We start from the raw sequence: 18473 nt of genomic DNA, 5'->3' as shown, positions 1-18473 counted from the left end.
CCTAGTAGAGGTAGATGTCTGCATAGCTCCAGATACTGTCCGAAGTCTCCATGGAAGAGCTAACGTAGTCACGTTATAGTGGTGCCATCAATGAGCATTCACTCTGTGCCATGTGTGTAGCTACCATGTACCAGGCCTTATGCTGGGTGGCCGGGCATCTGAGATGAATAAAAATCATCTCTGCCCTTAAGGAGCTTCCAATCTGATGGAGGAGACAGTTGGGTCTAGCCCTAAAATCATTCACTAATTCATGTTTTATTTATTACAAAATTCAGGCCTACCTGAGTCCCATATAATTAGATGATTAAATTTGGTGGTGGTGGTTGGCAGTGTAGGCGGTGGGGGAAGGCAATTAGGGAAGTACATTTCTTGGAAGCAGCTAAAAAGAGGTCATTGTTTCTTTCCATCCAGGTGGGTCTCCTGTCAGCACTCCCACACATGGTTATGACCATCATTGTGCCTATTGGAGGACAACTGGCTGATTATTTAAGAAGCAGGAAAATTTTGACCACTACTGCTGTCAGAAAAATCATGAACTGTGGAGGTACCGTGGATTTCATACGTGGCTTCAGTAGCTTTTATAGGAAGAGAAGAAATTGAACTGCAGAGCGTATTTTGGAGTTTATGGTTTTATCACTGGAAAGGATCTTAACGGCCCCTATGTCCATCCCCTAGTAGATCCTTGAGGGTCCATCACACCCCTGCCAAGTAGTCATCCAGTCTGTACTTTTACAACCTGAGATATTACAACTTAGTTGATAAATCAATACATACTTGCAACTCCTGAAATGCTTCTTTCATCTGCTCTTAAGTCAAAGCAATATGATTTCCTGTTACAAATCTATTTATTACTTGTTTCCCATACATCCTTCCGCATACAGTACGTATCCTTTGCTTATGTAGTTTATTCCCTTAACTCTATCTTCCCTTTCCACATATATGCATGTTTCAGTAAGAAATATAAGAAAAATATTTTCTATAAGTAGTCTTCTTTCCTCCCAACATATACTTGTGCGTGGGGTGTACACACACACACACACACACACACACATCATCCTCTTTCCAGCTTTGTTTAGTTCCTGCTTTATGTTTTGATTTTGAAAAGACAAAGTGGAAAAGTGCAAGTTGGGTGACTTACCAAAAGAGATAGGTAAAGGTAACTGTGAACCCCTACAATGTTTATGACTACTCACCTTTTAAAAACTCTACACTTTCTTATTATCCCCTTTCTTTTGCTTTTAAAATTAGCATTTATTGAATGCTTTCTGTGCCAGGCGTGAAGCTAAGTTCTTTACACATACATTATTATCTTATTTATTTCTCATAATCACTCTGTGGAGCAAGTGCTATTATTAAACCCAATTGCAGTGAGGAAACTGGGGTGTAATAAGGTGACTTGCTCAAGTGACAGATCATATACAAAATCCCGGAAAAGGCAAGAACAGATTTTTCCCCTATAGACTCCAAAAGGAACACAGCTCTGCTGACACCCTGGTTTTAACTCTATAGGACCCATTTCGGACTTCTGACCTCCAGAACTGTGCAATGCTAAATTTGTATTGTTTTCAAGCCACTTAAGTTTGTGATAATTTGTTATAGCAGCAACCGGAAACTAGTACAGTAGCCAAAGTCCCACTCCACTAGTTATGTAATTCTGCTCCCGCTGAATAGCCCTCCACATATGAGGCCCTGAATATATCTTTCTGCCTCTGACTTTGCTCATTCCCTTTCCCTTCACTGTGAGTTCTGCTCACCTTCACCTCTCATCCCAGCCCTCTCCACACATCCTTCCACATTGGCTCAAGTCTTTTCCTCTTGTGCTTCGTTAAGGCTATGTCAGCCTCCAGTGATTGCTCTTTCCTATCCATATAGGCAACTCATTATGTACTACCTTATTACAGCTCTTGCAAGAAAGTGTTTTAGGCAGAGGGAATAGATGTGCAATGGCCCCGAGGCAGGCATGAATGTGGCATGCTAGAGAACAGAAGGAAAGAAGTCAGAGTGAGGTGGAAAGAGACAGGAGATGGCGTCAAAATGTACAGCTGGGACCAGATCTTGGGAAGCCTTGCAGACATACAGAAAGCTAGGGTTTTATTTGAAGTGCATTGGGAAGCAAATGGAGGATTTAAAGCAGGGAAATGGACATGATCTGATTTATGTTTTTCAAATCTTAATAACTGAATATAGAACACAAGACTAGAAGAAGGGAGACCAGCTAAGAGGCTATTTGAGTCTTTCTGTCAAGAGAAGATGATGGCTTGAAATAAAGTAGTATCAATGGAGGTGGGGGGAGGTAGATAGATTTGTAAGTTCTCTGAAACTAACTTTCTTCTCATTTAAAATCTGAATTATAACATTTACCTCAGATGATTGTTATAAAGGTTAAATGAGGTACCATATACATATAGCTAGCATGGATCCAACATATATTAGTGCCCTTTTTCTTCTCCTGCGTTCAAGACACTAACAAAAATGGGAGTTTTCCAAAGGAGGCATTCAATAAATATCTGCTATTCAATCATATTTCCCATGGCCTAAAATATGCAGCCTCTGAACCAGAACTTGAAAGAAAATTCTAGATTTAAACTCTACTTGCACAATCTCTTCTAAGGACAAGTACCTTGAAGAATCTAAACATATTTTTATAGGAATGTCTTGTTTATATCTAATTTTGCCCTAATCACTTTGGTCATTGTTTCTCCATAATTGATAATATTGGTGTTTGGTGGTGGTGGTGGTAAGAACTCTCAAAGATTTTCAAGTGCTAACAAAGTGTCTGTTGAGAGTAAGTCTTTTTTTTTCTCTTTCAGAAACTAGAAAGCATATATAGACTCTCTCCAGCCTCAGTCCCATCTTTAAAAAAAAAACACAAAAAAAAAACAAAAAAAAAACCTCTTCGTGTGTCTTTTTATGTCATTTTATATTCTGACATAACAGAAACAATGACCTCTACATAGAACAATTTTAAAAAATGACCATTGTTGTCCAATTCTGGTTAAATAGAGAGATGTTAGACTAGCTTCAGGTATTTATCTAAGATAAATACCTGAAGACAGAGTTTTGTGTCATTGCTGAATAAGCCAGATTGATTTGGATATGATAAAACATTTGCATGATCTATGATCGTCTAGAGCATTTTAGTTGGGTTCATATTTTCTAAGAAGAAATACAGAGGACATTTCTCATCTGAGAAATATTACACATTTCTTAGAATCTGTCACCTCATTTTTTTTCTGTAGGCAAGGGATATTTGCTGCTAGAATCATTTAAAGTAAACAGATCACCTTAAGACATGATGTTCTATTCTAGTTCATTCTGAATCAGGGCACGTTTCCAAGATCCTTAAAGACAGTTGTCAAATCCTTGTACCTCCCTCTGTAGTATATAAAGTGAGATGAGGGTCAAAAATTCTACCCTGGCCTAATCAGTTGTCTGTGTGACTTTAGGATGTTTTAATATGAAATGAAATACATTTTCAGGCCTTTAAATCCTAGTTTTATTTCTCTTGTCAGCTCTGGATAGGTTCACTTTCAAGGATCTCTTTATTACTCCTGAAATTTTATCTTCAGCTCCTGAAACATACAGTTTTCTCTCTAGCATTTTCACTGTAGACAGGAATCCTTTAGGCTCTTAAATACTTTTTTCTTTCTTTGGAAATCTACTATTTAGTAAAGATCTTTTTTTTTTTCCTTATAAAAGAACTAATGTATTATTTTAAAGTTTTATTCTTCACACACTGTCTTCGTTCTAATCCTTCATGGGAATTAACTTTCTGGTATAACTTTTGTTGAGAATGTTACAAAAAAAAGAAGTTTCAGCCATGTGCCTTGTAACATAAGACAGGTCACTTCTAAAGCATGCGTAGTTGCTATTTAAAACACTAGCAGTTTTGCCCTATGTATGATATAAATTGTTGAAATAAAATTACTAACAGGTAGCAATGATATAAAGCTCACAGTTTAAAGAACATCTCTGGTCCATAATCTCATTGATTCTCTTTAGATGACCATTTAAAACAATTATCATTGTTTCTATGATAGCTTTGAAGAAATGAACTCAGAAAGGCAGGAAACTTACCAAGATTTACAAAAAGTGCTTTAGTTTGTATTTCAATTTAATTATCTTGATTTTCCTTTTCATTAGTTCATTATTCATCGAGGGCCCCCTACTTGCTGGCCATGCTCTGTTCTATACCCATGGTACCTTCCCTGGAGAATATCACAGTTTTGAGGGGGAGGCAGAAACATAAATGAAAAATTACAAGGCAATGTTGAAAAGTTCTATAAGATGAGTGAGGAGAAGAAGACGTCAGCTTCACTGGTGGGTGAGGGCAGGGTTGTCCGGAACGCTTTTTAGAGGAAGTAATATTTGAATTAAATTTTAAATGATAGTAAGATTTCTCCAGGAAAAAAGAAATACATGGTGGGAGAAGAGCATCCTAGGTGAAGAAACAGCCCATGAAAATACACACAGGCATGAAACTGTGCTGTGATTAGGAAATAGCTAATATCTCTGTGTGACTACAGCAGAAGGCTTTATAGGGGCTAGAGGTGAAGGGCAGCGAGGTGAGGGCTGGCAGAAGATGACATAGGAACAGCAGGAAGGACGTATTATATAACACTGTACTAATAATGTGGAACCCTTGACAAAGTTTTAAGCAAAGGGGCAAGTGATCAGATTTGTAATATATAAAGGTAGTGATATGGAGAAGAGAGGGGAAAACCAATACAGAGTCTACTGAAATTTTCCAGGTGAGAGTGGCAGAGGAGGGGAGAACAGGGTTGGTTTTGACAGGTATTTCTGAGATTGAACCCATAGGTTCTTATGTAAAAGCTGAAAAAGAGGGAGATTTTGAGATTTCTGCGTTGGATTTTTGGTTACCATTTGTTGAGCTGGGCCCATGTGCCAGGAACTGTGCTCAATACCTTATATAGCTAATTTCATTGAATCTTCCAGTGCCCTATGAGGCTGTATTATTAGCTCCATCTTGGGGGATGAGAATTCTAAGAGGTGACTTGTCCAAGGTCACACAATTAGTGATTTCGAGGTGGAATCTGAACCCAAGCCTGTCTGACTCTAAAGTCTGGGTTCTAAACACAGGTGGACAGAAGATTAATTTAGAGAAGAAGAAAGCATGGGGGTGATTATTTGCTTTGTGTGTTTAGGGGTAAAAAATAGGAGAATAGAGATTTGATTTGGGCATGTTGTCTTTGAAGTAACTGTAAGAGAGTCATGTGGAGATGCCTGGAATCAGCAGACAGTCTCCGGAATGAAGCACCATTGTCTTCCATTTCCCAGGGCACTTTTACACCTGGAAATAGTGCTTATATCGTCCTATCTGCTGTTGATTGCGTGTGTGTGTGTGTGTGTGTGTGTGTGTGTGTGTGTGTGTGAAGGAACACCTTTATCATTTCCTTATCCTTTTTTGTTGGGTTTGAGTCCCTTATTCTGAATAAAGGAAGTACTTTGTCCTGCTGTATTTTCTGAGCAGATATCTCATGGCATTTATACAGAGGCCTGAGAGCTTGGTGAACTTCTGAAAGGGAAGAATTATGCTTTATGATTTATAAGCAGTAAGCACAGCTTTTCACTTCAGGTATTCACTGTCGCTTTCTAGTCACTTTTGGCCATAAATATTAGTGTTGTCATTTTATTTTTCTGTGAGAGGCCATACATTATGTAAACAAAGGGGACTCACTGACAGTATATAGGAGAGTTTTAGTATTCAGAAATGACAGGGGCACCTAGCCATGAAGAAACAGATAATAAACATCCCTCACCCCCAGGGCATCATTGGAACCAACTGGGACCATTCTGTGTTCAGAGTGCACCAAAATAGTGTCAAAAGGCTCAGAGAACACCTGGGTAATAGTAGCATAGTCCTGTATTCAAGAAATACCTGGATAATATTGTAAGCACTGTGCCAGAGTTTATGTACTAAAATACTTAGGTCCATGGAAATACTACTAGATTCTTATTTGATAAATTCACAAACTTGCGTTGACTGACATGAGAATGACATTTTTTTTTTGCTGTTTCCATTCACAGGTTTTGGCATGGAGGCAACCTTACTCCTGGTGGTTGGCTTTTCCCATACCAAAGGGATGGCTATCTCCTTTCTGGTGCTTGCCGTAGGATTTAGTGGCTTTGCTATTTCAGGTAAAGTGTCCTCTGGGTTTCCAAATCTTTTCTATAGCTCCTGCATGTCTTAGGAGGAAAGAAGGGGAAGGAAAAGGATACCGTGTCACCTTCCTTTAGTAGCCAGACCGTTCCCAAGAACTGGACAACTGGCTAGAGAATTTCGTCTAGTGGGGATGACTCTGTAAGATCACTGACGACTGGGCTTAGGAGCCTTGTCAAGCTGGAATTGTCCCTACTTCCTCCATCTTGAAAAGAGACACAAAGTGCCGACGACCCCCTGGAGGCATGGGCAGAGGCCCAAGCATGTGTCCTGGGTGAAGTGGCACTTTTCATACTTCAACACCAGGTCGCCCTACCTAATAAAGGATTCTGTGACGTTTTCAACACTCACCTCCTACTATCACCTCCTCACCTGCTAGTATCAGCTCATTTGTCCTGTAGTCATGGAATCAGTTTCTTAGAGTGGAAAGTTTCTGTAGATTTTTTTCTATGCCATGACCTTCATTTTCCAAACAAGGAAACGCAGGTCCAGAGAGAGGAAGTGACTTTCTGAACAGGCTAGAACAGGTAGTAAGAATAATTATGGTGATGGCGAGAGCGAATGTTGATCAAGCACACACTCTGTGCCATGGGGCTGATCAAAGCCCTGTGTGTGTATTAGCCCCTATAATTCTCACAGTATCCCCATTTCATAGCAGCAGAAGTCCACTCTCTTCATATTATATCTTAGAGTCTTCAGAAGCTCCCTTGCAAAACTGGGTGAAAAAGTAAAATCCAGTCATTTTTCTACCTTTAAAACATACTGTAATACTCCAAAGTATCACTTAAAGAACACTTTACACTTCATAATGTCTGATGCCATTATAAAGTAATATCACTATTTTACTGATGAAGGAACCTAAAACTCAGAAAAATTAGGTATTTTCCTATGGTCACACGATTGCAGTTCTGCCTGGCTCTCAGCCTGTGCCCTTTCCATCATTCCAGGCTGCCGAAAGTAACACCTCAGAACAGAAAAATATGGCACCTCTGGCTTAAACTACCCCAAAATAGGGGTTTGATCTTATCATAGAGCTGATGAAAAGGAGAAAATGTCTACTTTAAAAGTAGCTTGCTGCTAAGAACCTGGGTTTGGAGGTACATAGACCTATTTATAAAATTTAAAGAAATTGCTATGTTACGGTATTTAAATCCTGAAGTCTCAATTTCTTCCACTACAGAAAGTAGTAATGGAAACCTCAGTGGGTTGTTGGGTGATCTCAATAAACTGAGATCATTCATGTATAGTCACATTTCCCATGAGCCAGGCACTGTGCTTGGCACTGGAGATATGGCAGTGAAAAAAAAGTCAGAGATTCTGTCTTCATAAATTTTATATTCTAGTGGAAATAAAGCATGTGAAGCCCTTAGCCTAGTGTCAGATGCATAACAAAATTAATAAGTATTCACTATTTTTGTCTAATTACTATTCACTCTGGCCCAGTGCTTCTCACACTTCAGTGTGCATACAAACCACCGTAGGATTTTGCAAAGTGTAGCTTAGATTGAGCAGGTCCAGAGCAGGGCTTGGGATTCCGCATTTCTAACAAGCTGTCCAGCGTAGTTACTGCAGCTCAATGGTCTACATTTTGAGTAGCAAGGAGAGGGCAATTATGATTTTTTCCCAGTAGGATGTTGAGAAATACCTTCTCTTGATAGTTCTGTGATGCAAAAGAGATTCATATCCTGTCCCCAGAGATACTGAAATATTCGGGTTATCAAACTGCCCCCAGATTGCCAATTAAGCCACACTCGGAAGGAGAGAATCCCAATACCCCAAATCAGAACAGCTGCCATTATTTTTTTAGTGCATACTCCAAGCCAACCATTTTTCAGACATGATCTCATTTAATTCCTGTAGCAACCCTGTGAGAAGGGTATTGCTATGTCCATTTTACCAGTGAGGACCCTGAGGTTTTGGAAAGGTGACTTCACTTGCTCAGGTAAGTAAGTGGCTGGGACTGGAATAAAGGTTTGTCTGACCGAACAGTGATACTAGGGGGGACACTGTGGCCATGGGGGCAATAATTCCTCTGGATCTGCTATCTGCCAACTTTATAAGGAGTTAATAGGGATGCCAGGGAAGACTGGCACAATCTAAGAACTGATTTCAGACAAGAGAGCTGAGACTGGTGAGATTCGAAAGGTAACAAGGGTTAGGTGATGCCTATTTGAGAAATATCCTATGTAGAGAAGACAGACTCTCCCCGCTGTTGGGCAATTTTCATTTTTTTTTATATCTGCTACCAAAAAAAAAAAAAAAAAATCCGTCAATACCTCCGTTTCTCAGTGATTTTTTTCCCCCCTTGAACACCAAAATTGTGCATCTAGAAACCTCAGTGGTTTTCCACGCATTATGTTTAACTGAACACAGATACCTGGGCTTTGTATCAGAATATAATACTCAACCCATCATATTAATTGCTTCTCATCTCTGGGTTCTTTTCTAATAAAGTGTTTATCGCATTCAAATCAACAGTAAGATTAATTAATTTTGCAGCTGTTTTATATTCTGATTGTCTGCCACTTTGATCTGAAAGAGACAGCATGTTTATTACTAAAAAGCTTTTCTTAAAATTCTCCCTGAGTGGAGGTAGGAAAACAAAACCAGCCCATGTGCCAAATTAGGGGAAACAAATTTCTTTTAAAATCCTGTTTTCAGGTTCTTTGCCCAGAATAGAGAATTAAAGAGAAGGCAAAGAAAAACAAACACATGAATAAATAAAATTTGCAACCTCCTGCTGTAATTTGATAGCTCAAATTGGTAATTAACTAAACAATTATTTATCGAGTGCCTACTATGTGCCAGACACTCTGACAGTTCAGGGAAGATAGTGGTAACCAAAGCAGATGGATAACCACCCAAAAAGAACATATGTGTTGTTTTTCACCTTTATATACCATGTAATGAGCATACATTAATTAACTTAATTCTTACAGTTTTATAAGAATGATTATCCCAGTTTATAGATGAAGGGGAGGTTCAGGAAGTTTAAATCCTTTGTCCAGGTTTGCATCTCAGTTAAGCCGCCAGAGGCAGGTCTGTCTGCCTCTAAAATGCACCCCTGGGCAATATTGGCACAATTGGTTCTCAGAGCCCGAAGCCTTTTTTCATAGCCTTGTCCTTCCCCTGCCTTCACTCCTCCCCCTTCATTCCACTCATTCTTTCCTCCTGATAAACAGGTGAATAGTGAGGTGTTGGTCATTTATTATTTTACTGCTCCCAGCAGCGTTATCTTGTGTTAGAAGACCTCGGAGAGGGAGAGGCTTAGCAGCAGCGGAGGCAGCAGAAGTAGCACTGGTAATGGTAACGGTAGTTAGTGTAGTAATAGTAGTTAGTGTAGTAATGGTAGTTAGTGTAGTAATGGTAGTTAGTGTAGTAATGGTAGTTAGTGTAGTAATGGTACACTAATGGAGTTAGTGGCAGTAGTGGTAGTTAGTAGAGCTTAGCTATTTGCCAAGCGCTCTTGCATACATACTTCCCCTGGGTCTAATATGACAGCATCTTTATGACTTAAGTAATATTGCCCCCATAGTAGAGATGAGGAAACAAAAGCCTAAAATGACGTAGGAGCTGGAAATAAGATCTAAATCCAGATTTACAGACTCTAAATCGAGTATGTACGTAAAAGTATTTTGTAAAGTACTGAGAATTCTGCCAATGTCTGTGCAAATGTTTATTATCCAAAAAAGCACCCTTTGCATTATGTCACGTGGCTACAAAAGCAGACTTACCTATGGTGGCCTTTTGGGAGTGAGTTGAGGGCTAGGAAGGAGGATATTATAAGGCAGGGTTTGGTCCTAATCACACTGAAGGTGACTGTATGATTATTTACTCTGTATAAATGCGATCCAGGCTCTCAGCTTTTTAGTATTGCCCAAAACACTATTATTTTGGAGTTCTGAACCTACAAAGCACAGGTGACATAATTTTCCCCAGGGAGAGATGATGGTAGACATTGCTAATCAATCCCAGCACATTTTTCTGCTCTGTGCAGACACAACCTGACAACCCTCTCGGTAGAGGTATCCATTAGTCATATGCTAGCAGAAACCACATAGATTGACGAAAGTTCGAGGGAAGTTATGTATTTTCCAAACTGTATTTGAAATTCTGTTCTTGACTCTCATTTTGAGGTTTTGGCTTCACTGTAGGTTTTAATGTCAACCACCTGGACATTGCACCCCGCTATGCCAGTATTCTCATGGGCATCTCAAATGGAGTGGGAACCCTCTCTGGAATGGTCTGTCCCCTCATTGTTGGTGCGATGACCAAGCACAAGGTAATGGTTTCCTTTGGGGCAGTGGGTTACAGTATCAAAGGACTGAATTACCATGCAAACTTAAGATCTCAAGGCCCAGTGTGTAAATGTGTATGTCTTTGACCTTGGCTGAGTCATTTGAACTTCTATTTATCTTTTCTTTCTTTTTTTTAAAAAAATATTATTTATGGATGGCAACAGCGATGATTAATTTTGGTTCCACATTTCCTTAACTGAGAAATAAAAGGTGCATGTGTGTGGTGGGGGTGAACACCATAAAAACTGTTTAGAGATACAGGAAGAAATTGAGGCAATCAACTCAGAATAAATAAAAAATCACTCAAGATTGTTTTATAACTCTAAGTAATTAAACTTTGTAACCCGTTTTAATCTATTGCTTAGCATGTTCCAGCATAAACATATTAGTGCTGTTGTACTTCCTTATGAAAAAATAAAGAAGACATTAATGACCCTTCATAAGAATCTACATGGGTTTGGCACTTAATCATTATTGAACCTTTGTGTATCTAGACCAGGGTCGATAGTACAGGAGGATTCCAGATCCATCCAGAGCTCAACCATAGACCACTTAATCTCTGGTTTTTTTAATCTCTGTCATTGAAAAGGTTTCAAGATGCCGCTTTCTGCAAATAAGAATTTTTTGATGCATATGGAGTTTTTACCCAACTATTGTTTTTTAGTTGGATTGCCTATTAAAAATATGACTTCAGAAATTCTTTCAGCTTCTTGGAGAAGAAAGTGTGGGACAACTTTTCATTTTTTTTTTGATGTAAAAGAAAGTTGGGATTTGGAGGTTTTTATAGGCATAGGATCTACCTTTTTTCCCCTCTCTCTTGATGAGGATTGGTAACATGACTATTACATCTCAGATACTATCTTCCCTTAACTTTAAACACAAGTTCCCATTATTTTGTGATACTATTAATCTATTTTACACAGCAAATGGGATTATAAATAAGCTATTGACAGTCAAGACTGAGCATCTTCATGGCTCAAATTGTTATGTATCCAAGAGCAAGAAGGAGACCTCTGGTATTTAAAATGATGGGTTTCTAAAGCAAGTTTGATTTAACCCAGTAGGGTGAGTCGAAACCCCATTTGTGTACTTAGAAAAGCTATGAAATGGTGCTGCATGTATTTTATGTGATAATCATTTTGTAAAGCATTTTTATAAATTAAAAAATGCATATTCATTGCAGTTTTAACTTTCATTTTTTTAAACACTCAAATTCTGTTTGGATCCTGTGCATGCTTCTGACATGACTTCCCAAGAAGCAGAGCAGTACCTGTGGGGTGACCAGGTGCTTTTGTCCCCTAACATGCTGTTGATCTCTGTTTGGGGTTAAAATATTAATTGGTGCTGTTTCCCTGTTTAGACCCGTGAGGAATGGCAGAATGTGTTTCTCATAGCTGCCCTGGTGCACTACAGCGGTGTGATCTTCTATGGGGTCTTTGCTTCCGGGGAGAAACAGGAGTGGGCTGACCCTGAGAACCTCTCTGAGGAGAAGTGTGGAATCATGGACCAGGATGAATTAGCCGAGGAAACGGAACTTAACCACGAGAGTTTTACAAGTCCCCAAAAGAAGATGTCCTATGGAGCCACCTCCCAGAATTGTGAAGTCCAGAGGAAGGAATGGCGAGGACAGAGGGGAGTGACCCTTGATGAGGAAGAGCTGACATCCTACCAGAATGAAGAGGGAAACTTTTCAGATATATCCTAATGTCTGAAGGGCACTTCTGTCTTCTCTACACCTTGGAACCAGAAAGTAACCATACCTATTGCCTTCCCCGTAGCTCAGCTTGCCAGAGGGTCAAATATGGGGACACTGGAGGTGGGGGAGGAGGAGAGGAATTTAATCAGCAGTAGATAAAAGAGAAATATTATCTTGCAATGACACTTACGGGTATGGAGCTTATTCTAAGTTGATAAAATGGGTACATATATATTATATATATATACATATATTTTTTTTAGTTTTGATTGGCAATTGACTCTTCTCTCAAACCACTGAACTTATTCAGAAAGGAATAAGAGAGACAATGATTCAGAAAGGAATGAGAGAGACAATGCCATGTTTTTTGAAGAAAATGGGAGGATAGGGGGATATTTGGCTCGGAGCAAAGACAACAGTCACTGCCACTACATTTCTGAGAACAACCATGCAGAGGAGGGTTTCCTATTCCTAGCAAAGACTACTGTTCCTGGAGGCCCTGTGTTGTGCCAGGTGCTTTATAAACATTCTCATTTAATTTCCACACCTGTGTGACATATGTTTCTTATCCCCATTTTACAACTAAAGAAACTAAAACAAGAGATTAACTTTCTCAAGATCATTCTGCCAAGGCCAGAGCTGAGATGAGTGGGGTCCAAAATGGGTGGCAGTTTTGGTGAAGAAGGTTTCACTTCAGGGTAGAGAAGACAGTTTTAATAATGAAAACTGAAAATGGAGTGGGTTGTCCTGTGGATACTTCTCTATTTTGGCAGGCATCGGGGATGGGAAACATTTGGGTTGATGTGGCAGAGAACATTCAAACATTGGACGAGGGGCTAGATTCAAAGACCATTAGGTTCTTATATGATCTGAGGAGTCAAATGACTCTGGAAATCCATAGTTTTTTTACATAGTAAGGGTCACAGACTATATGACAGATTCGAAGAGATTAAAGAAAAAGAAAAAGCTAAGCAAGAGAGCAAATTTTTGGGAATCTGATGGTCAGAATGGCTGAGAAGTAAACAAGGGTTTGGCTATTAAATTTCAACCCTTCATAGTATCAAGAATGTTGTTAAATAGTGTCCTAAATTACTTACGAATCTTTAAGACATTCAGTAATTTAAGAAGTTTGTTCATGCACTTTATTAGGCAAAATTCTCTTGAAAGAGTCTTGTGTTTAATAACAAAACGTATGTCTTTAGCCATTTCTGCTAGTGATATTAGGAAACTTGATTAAATTATACAAAATCCTGAGTGAAGTACTCTTAATGACTCTATTTGGAATGATATACAGGGACACCACAATAATATAGCAGTAGTTATACAGAGAAATACTAGAATGAAAATTTCTGGGACTAGACTCATAGTGTTGAAAAATTCATATTTGATGCATAAGGCAATAACATGGATGCTCTTTAGATATATTTTGAATTTTAATGATATTTTAAAATTTACTGTTGGTATGTAAAGGGTTGTTTGAAAATAAAATTATTTTCCTGTTCATTGGTTTTGGAAATTTTATTTCTACTTTCAGAAGAATAATGTAATATTGTGGGTAATTATAGATTGACTTGTAGTTTATTATTGTAAAATGTTTTTTTCTAACTTCATATATATATATATATATATATATATATATATATATATATATATAATTTTTTTCTGCTCCCTAATTGTACCATTAGAGTTGTAGTGTATTTTATAAAATAATAATTTTGAGAAAAGAGTTGCCTGATTCTCCATTAAATACTATCAAAAATGTCATTAATATATAGTTTATGTGATTATATACCTTTAAATCTCTTTAACGAGTGAATCCATGTGACTCCCTTAGAACAGTTTCTGTCCTGTAGAAAGTGTTCAGTAAACATTAGCTATCATCACCATTATCATCTTTTAACCTTTTGGGAACTTTTCGGTTGAAAAGAAAGCATGCTATGTTATTTTCATCCGTTAGCCACAGAATTTATTGTGAAAGTTGTGCTGTTTTCTTAGTAAAAAAAAAAGAGAGAAATTATGGTAGTCAGTGTTTTCTTTTTCCTTCTGTTAATAAAGTCAAATAACTATATATAAAAATAAACCTCATGGTAATCCTTAAGGTGATATTGTAGATTGTGACACTGAGTTGCATTTATTCCAACATTTAAAGTCAGTGTCATATGCATAAATTCCACATTTTGATAAATCAAAGCATTTAGGGTGCCTGTAACTTGCCCTTATAGTATAAAAAAAAAAAATAGAGCCCTGCATCATGGTGTTAAAAACTAAAAAGCACATTATTTTCTTGTGATGGGTATTGTGAAAGTTGCATTGAACAGATAATTACAACTGAACACCAGGCGTGAGTAATTTGCAAGTCATTGTACATTTTGCTGCAACTTTGTAGATTAGCCTTTGGAGGCAAACCATGCATTCTAGCAAAGGGAAGGAGGCATGAGGATTCAGGTTTGATTGGTTCTTTTTAAAGAATGAAAATTTTGGAAAATATGGAGAACATGACAAGAAAAAAAATAATTATTCAAGAAATAATGGCACATTTGTTATCCCTGCCTGGATGATAAATTCAACAGGTAAAAATTGAAATCTGCTATTTTTATTTCAGATTGCCTTCTCCCGACTTCAGCAAAGCTGTTCTTCCTTCTCTGTTTCTTAACTCAGTTAATTGTATCACCCTTTTGTGGGAGTCAGAATTCTTGAAGTCATCTTTGGCTTTCAAAAAAGTAGCCCTTTCTCTCTTCCCTGCCAAGTCCATTTTACTTTATTTTCAATCTGTGGCTCAATGTCTTACATCAGTTTTGGAAATTTTTTAGCCATTATCTCTCATGATACTGCTTTTGCATTATACTCTATGTTCTTTCCCGGAGTCGGGTTAAAGGGATGCTGTAGGCCTCTTACCATCTCTTCTGTATTTTCCAGCCCTTTGCTTCGTTCTGTGTCATTTTGAATGTCTTCTGACTTATTTTCAAATTCTTTATTTCTCTCTTCAGCAAAGTCTAATATGGTAAAAATCTACCCATTGTGGTCTTAGTTTTAGTTATTGTCTTTTCTGTTTTAGAACTTTTATTGGCTCTTTTTCAATTTTGTTGTGTCTTTTAAAAAATATTTCTAGTCTCTGCTGAAATTTTTTCAATCCTTTATTTTTTCCCTTGGAACATAATAGACTAACTATAGTAAAGTCCGGTCACTGTCCCTACCTGGAAAACATGTAATTCTGTTTCTATTGTCTATTAGTTTTGATTCTTGTTCATACTATCTTATTTCAGTTTGTACCTGATTTTCTTTGACTATATCTGAAATTGTATTTGAAAAATTGTTTGTAGAAATGATTTTAGGCTTAGAATAATGTTTATTTGTTTGTTTTTGTTGTTTTTTCTCTCTGCAGAGAGGATTTTTGTTTGCTTCTTCCAAGAGCCTGAAGGCATTAGGAATCTGGGATCTCTTTCATCCAGTTACAAGGCCTGAGATATTTTGGAACACCCAGATGATTTGAAGCTGAGCTACAGGCAGTGGGAAGGCTCTTTGACTTTCAAGTCACCCTTATTCCTAGAGTACAGAACTTCACGGTCCCAACCCACACTACTGTGGGTGTTTTCATCAGCAGCCAACGTTTGTATCCATACGAGGCCATCAAACTGCTCAGCCATCAAACACTGCCTTTGTTACAATTAACACGTGCTCCCAGGAGAAAAGTGGCCTCAAATGTCAGGCTCCCTTCTCTGGATTTTCATCTTCTCCCAGACAACCAGATGGTAGCCAAGTGATTTTTCACTTCCGTGCTGGCTCTCCAATGCCTTTGAGCACACATTGAAGGAAATCTATGTTTTCTACTGTGAAGGTTGGTTTGAGTCGCCTAGTCTGCCATTAATGGACGCTGAAGTCCCTTTAATTTTATCTTACCAAGTTCTCTCAAACTGATTTATTTTCCTAGATATAGTAATTAATTAAACCCCTAATCTCAGTGGTTTACTACAGCAAACGTGTACTTCTCTTTTGTCTTACTAGCTGAGTGAGGGCTGGATTGGGTGAAAGGAGGCTTGTTCCAGTCACTGAAGGATTTATTTGTGACTCCACTCACCATCATCTTGTAGTTCACCATTTGGAACATATAACCTTTGCTATCACCATGAAAGGGGGAGGGAGAAGGAAGCACTCTGGCTTTTCACTGCCTCTCTTGGAAATGACACTGCCATTTTTGCTACTAGGCCAACGACCTACTAGCCATGTAGCCCCCAAACCTAACTTCAGAGGTGGCTGGGGATTAAAGGGGAATGTGTGGATTACTGAGTAAACACTAATTACATCTGCCACCTAGCTCTAGCCTCTCACTTGACACATTGAAATAATCTCCTAACCCCAAGTGCCATAAATGATGTGACTCTGCTATGTGGCATTCTGCTTGATCTGAACTAGATGCAGGGAGCAAATCTTGCATGGGAGGGAGCTTTGCGTCCCATCCAGCAGAGACTATAAGGATGTCAATTCATTAGAGTAGAATAGAGTCTAGCCTATTCAAACTTGAGTTAATAACCACATGGACCAATTTGAAAGGCCAGGAAAGCTGAACTTTTCTTTAGATTTCATGTGTTACTGTGTCCCAGGTCTTATGCTAAGCCCTTTGCATACATGAACTCATTTAATTCTCATGGCAACCCAATGAGGAAGGTTCAGCTATTTATTCCCAAGTATTTATTAATAAACAAATGGTGTTTCAGAGGAGAACTTAAACTCAAGACCCCCATGGACATTTTTAATCTTAATTCTTAGTTAAATCTTAATTCTTAATTTTTTTTTAAGGGGGACACAGCTCACTGTGGCCCAGGTGGGAAGTGAACCGGCAAACAAACCGGCAAACAAACCGGCAAACCTGGTGTTATTAGCATCACCCTCTAACCAACTGAGCTAACAGGCCACCCCTAATTCTTAATTTTTAATCTGTTCTCCACTGTTTCTCCTGGCTGCAGTGATTCCAGACATATGCATGTCTCAAGGTCAGGAGAATGTCCTAATTATTTCAATAAAGTGTGAACAAACTGATGGAATGAGCCTTGGCAGTTTAGTCCAGACCCACATATAGGGACTGGTAAAAAACCAGATGAACAGGTGAGATCCCTCATCTTCTCGAATGAGGGACTTGAGTTAGATGCAATAACAAGGGGCCCCTGTGTTTTTCCTATTTCTCTGGCTACACAGACGGTAAGATAGGAAGGCTGAACCCATACTGGGTGTATGTGTTGGGGAATTGGGGCGGGGTTGCCAGAGGACTGAATTTCTCCCAGACACCCTGGGTATGGGAGCACAAACACTGTCCAGATGGTCAGCACGTGACCTGCACAGGATAGGTGCTCAACGAATACATTTTTTAAAATCTGAAGTGGTGCTTAAGGAAGATGATGCAGGAGATGACATTCAGGATGGCTGGTGAAGTATGGCAGGTTAAATGTAGGTAGTTATATTTGCATTGTAAAATCATAACAAAGGAATAAAAGAAGGCATACACTTTCCAGGACAAAGAGAAAGGAGGAGCAAATCACATTTAGGAAGCTGAATGGGGATATATCAGTCTTAACTGACTTCAACAGAAATATGGGAGAAACAAAGGAAGCTGTTTCATGTCCCTGCACCCAGGGAGGCTGCAGAATTGAAGGCTCCAGCTCCAGATTCCTCTGAAGGACAGAGTGAGCGGGCAGAGTGACATTGGAGGAGGGGAGCTGAAAAAACAAGGATTGGTTGAAAGTTAGAGCTGCCAGATTTAGCAACTCTGCAGAAAGTGCATATAAGGAGCAGTGATAACCCCAGAGTCTTTCCAACCAGCTCAACTAAGAAAGTGCCCCTCCCCATACCTAGTAGAAAATAGAAAGTTTATTTTTTGGACAGGGGAATCTCTGCATTCAAGAACACCTGTCGATGCTGAATGTATGCTCCAAGAGTTAGAGATTTTGGTCTATTTTGATCACTGATGTATCTCAAATACCTAGGACAGTGGAATTTAATAGCCACTTGGTCAATATTTGTCGAATGAATGAATGAGTGAATGAATGAATGAACCTTACTAAACACAGGGAAATATAAATTTGCATACTAACCACTGAAACATTTCAGCTGCCTCCGTGGGCTGAGCTTCCAAAATGCTGGCAGTCAGGCTCATAGTCCCGAGGCAGGAGATTGGAAGATTCATGGGGTAAGGGGCGGAACTCTCTAAGAAAAAGACTTACAGCCATTGATTGACCTTTGAGGTTTTCCCCATCAAAGTAAGTGAATCCCTGCCTGATCGTTCCCTGTGGAGGCCTCCCACCACGCC

At 38.8% G+C, this 18473-nt stretch overlaps 1 protein-coding gene across 1 annotated transcript in view; it reads left to right on the top strand.

Moving 5' to 3' along the window:
• Positions 1–13766, top strand: part of SLC17A8 (solute carrier family 17 member 8) — a 40918-nt gene extending 27152 nt beyond the window's left edge. The window contains exons 9-12 of the mRNA XM_019732069.3: positions 412–544; positions 6049–6159; positions 10336–10463; positions 11840–13766. Of these exons, the coding sequence (XP_019587628.1) occupies positions 412–544; positions 6049–6159; positions 10336–10463; positions 11840–12184 (717 nt within the window). The 3' untranslated portion in view covers positions 12185–13766. The remainder of the gene's footprint in view (positions 1–411; positions 545–6048; positions 6160–10335; positions 10464–11839) is intronic.
• The last annotated feature ends 4707 nt before the right edge of the window (positions 13767–18473 follow it).

This window comes from Rhinolophus sinicus, chromosome 1, assembly GCF_057876585.1.
Source record: "Rhinolophus sinicus isolate RSI-liver-muscle chromosome 1, RSI-T2T, whole genome shotgun sequence".
Taxonomy (NCBI): domain Eukaryota; kingdom Metazoa; phylum Chordata; class Mammalia; order Chiroptera; family Rhinolophidae; genus Rhinolophus; species Rhinolophus sinicus.
This window is presented reverse-complemented; position numbering and strand designations above follow the sequence as displayed.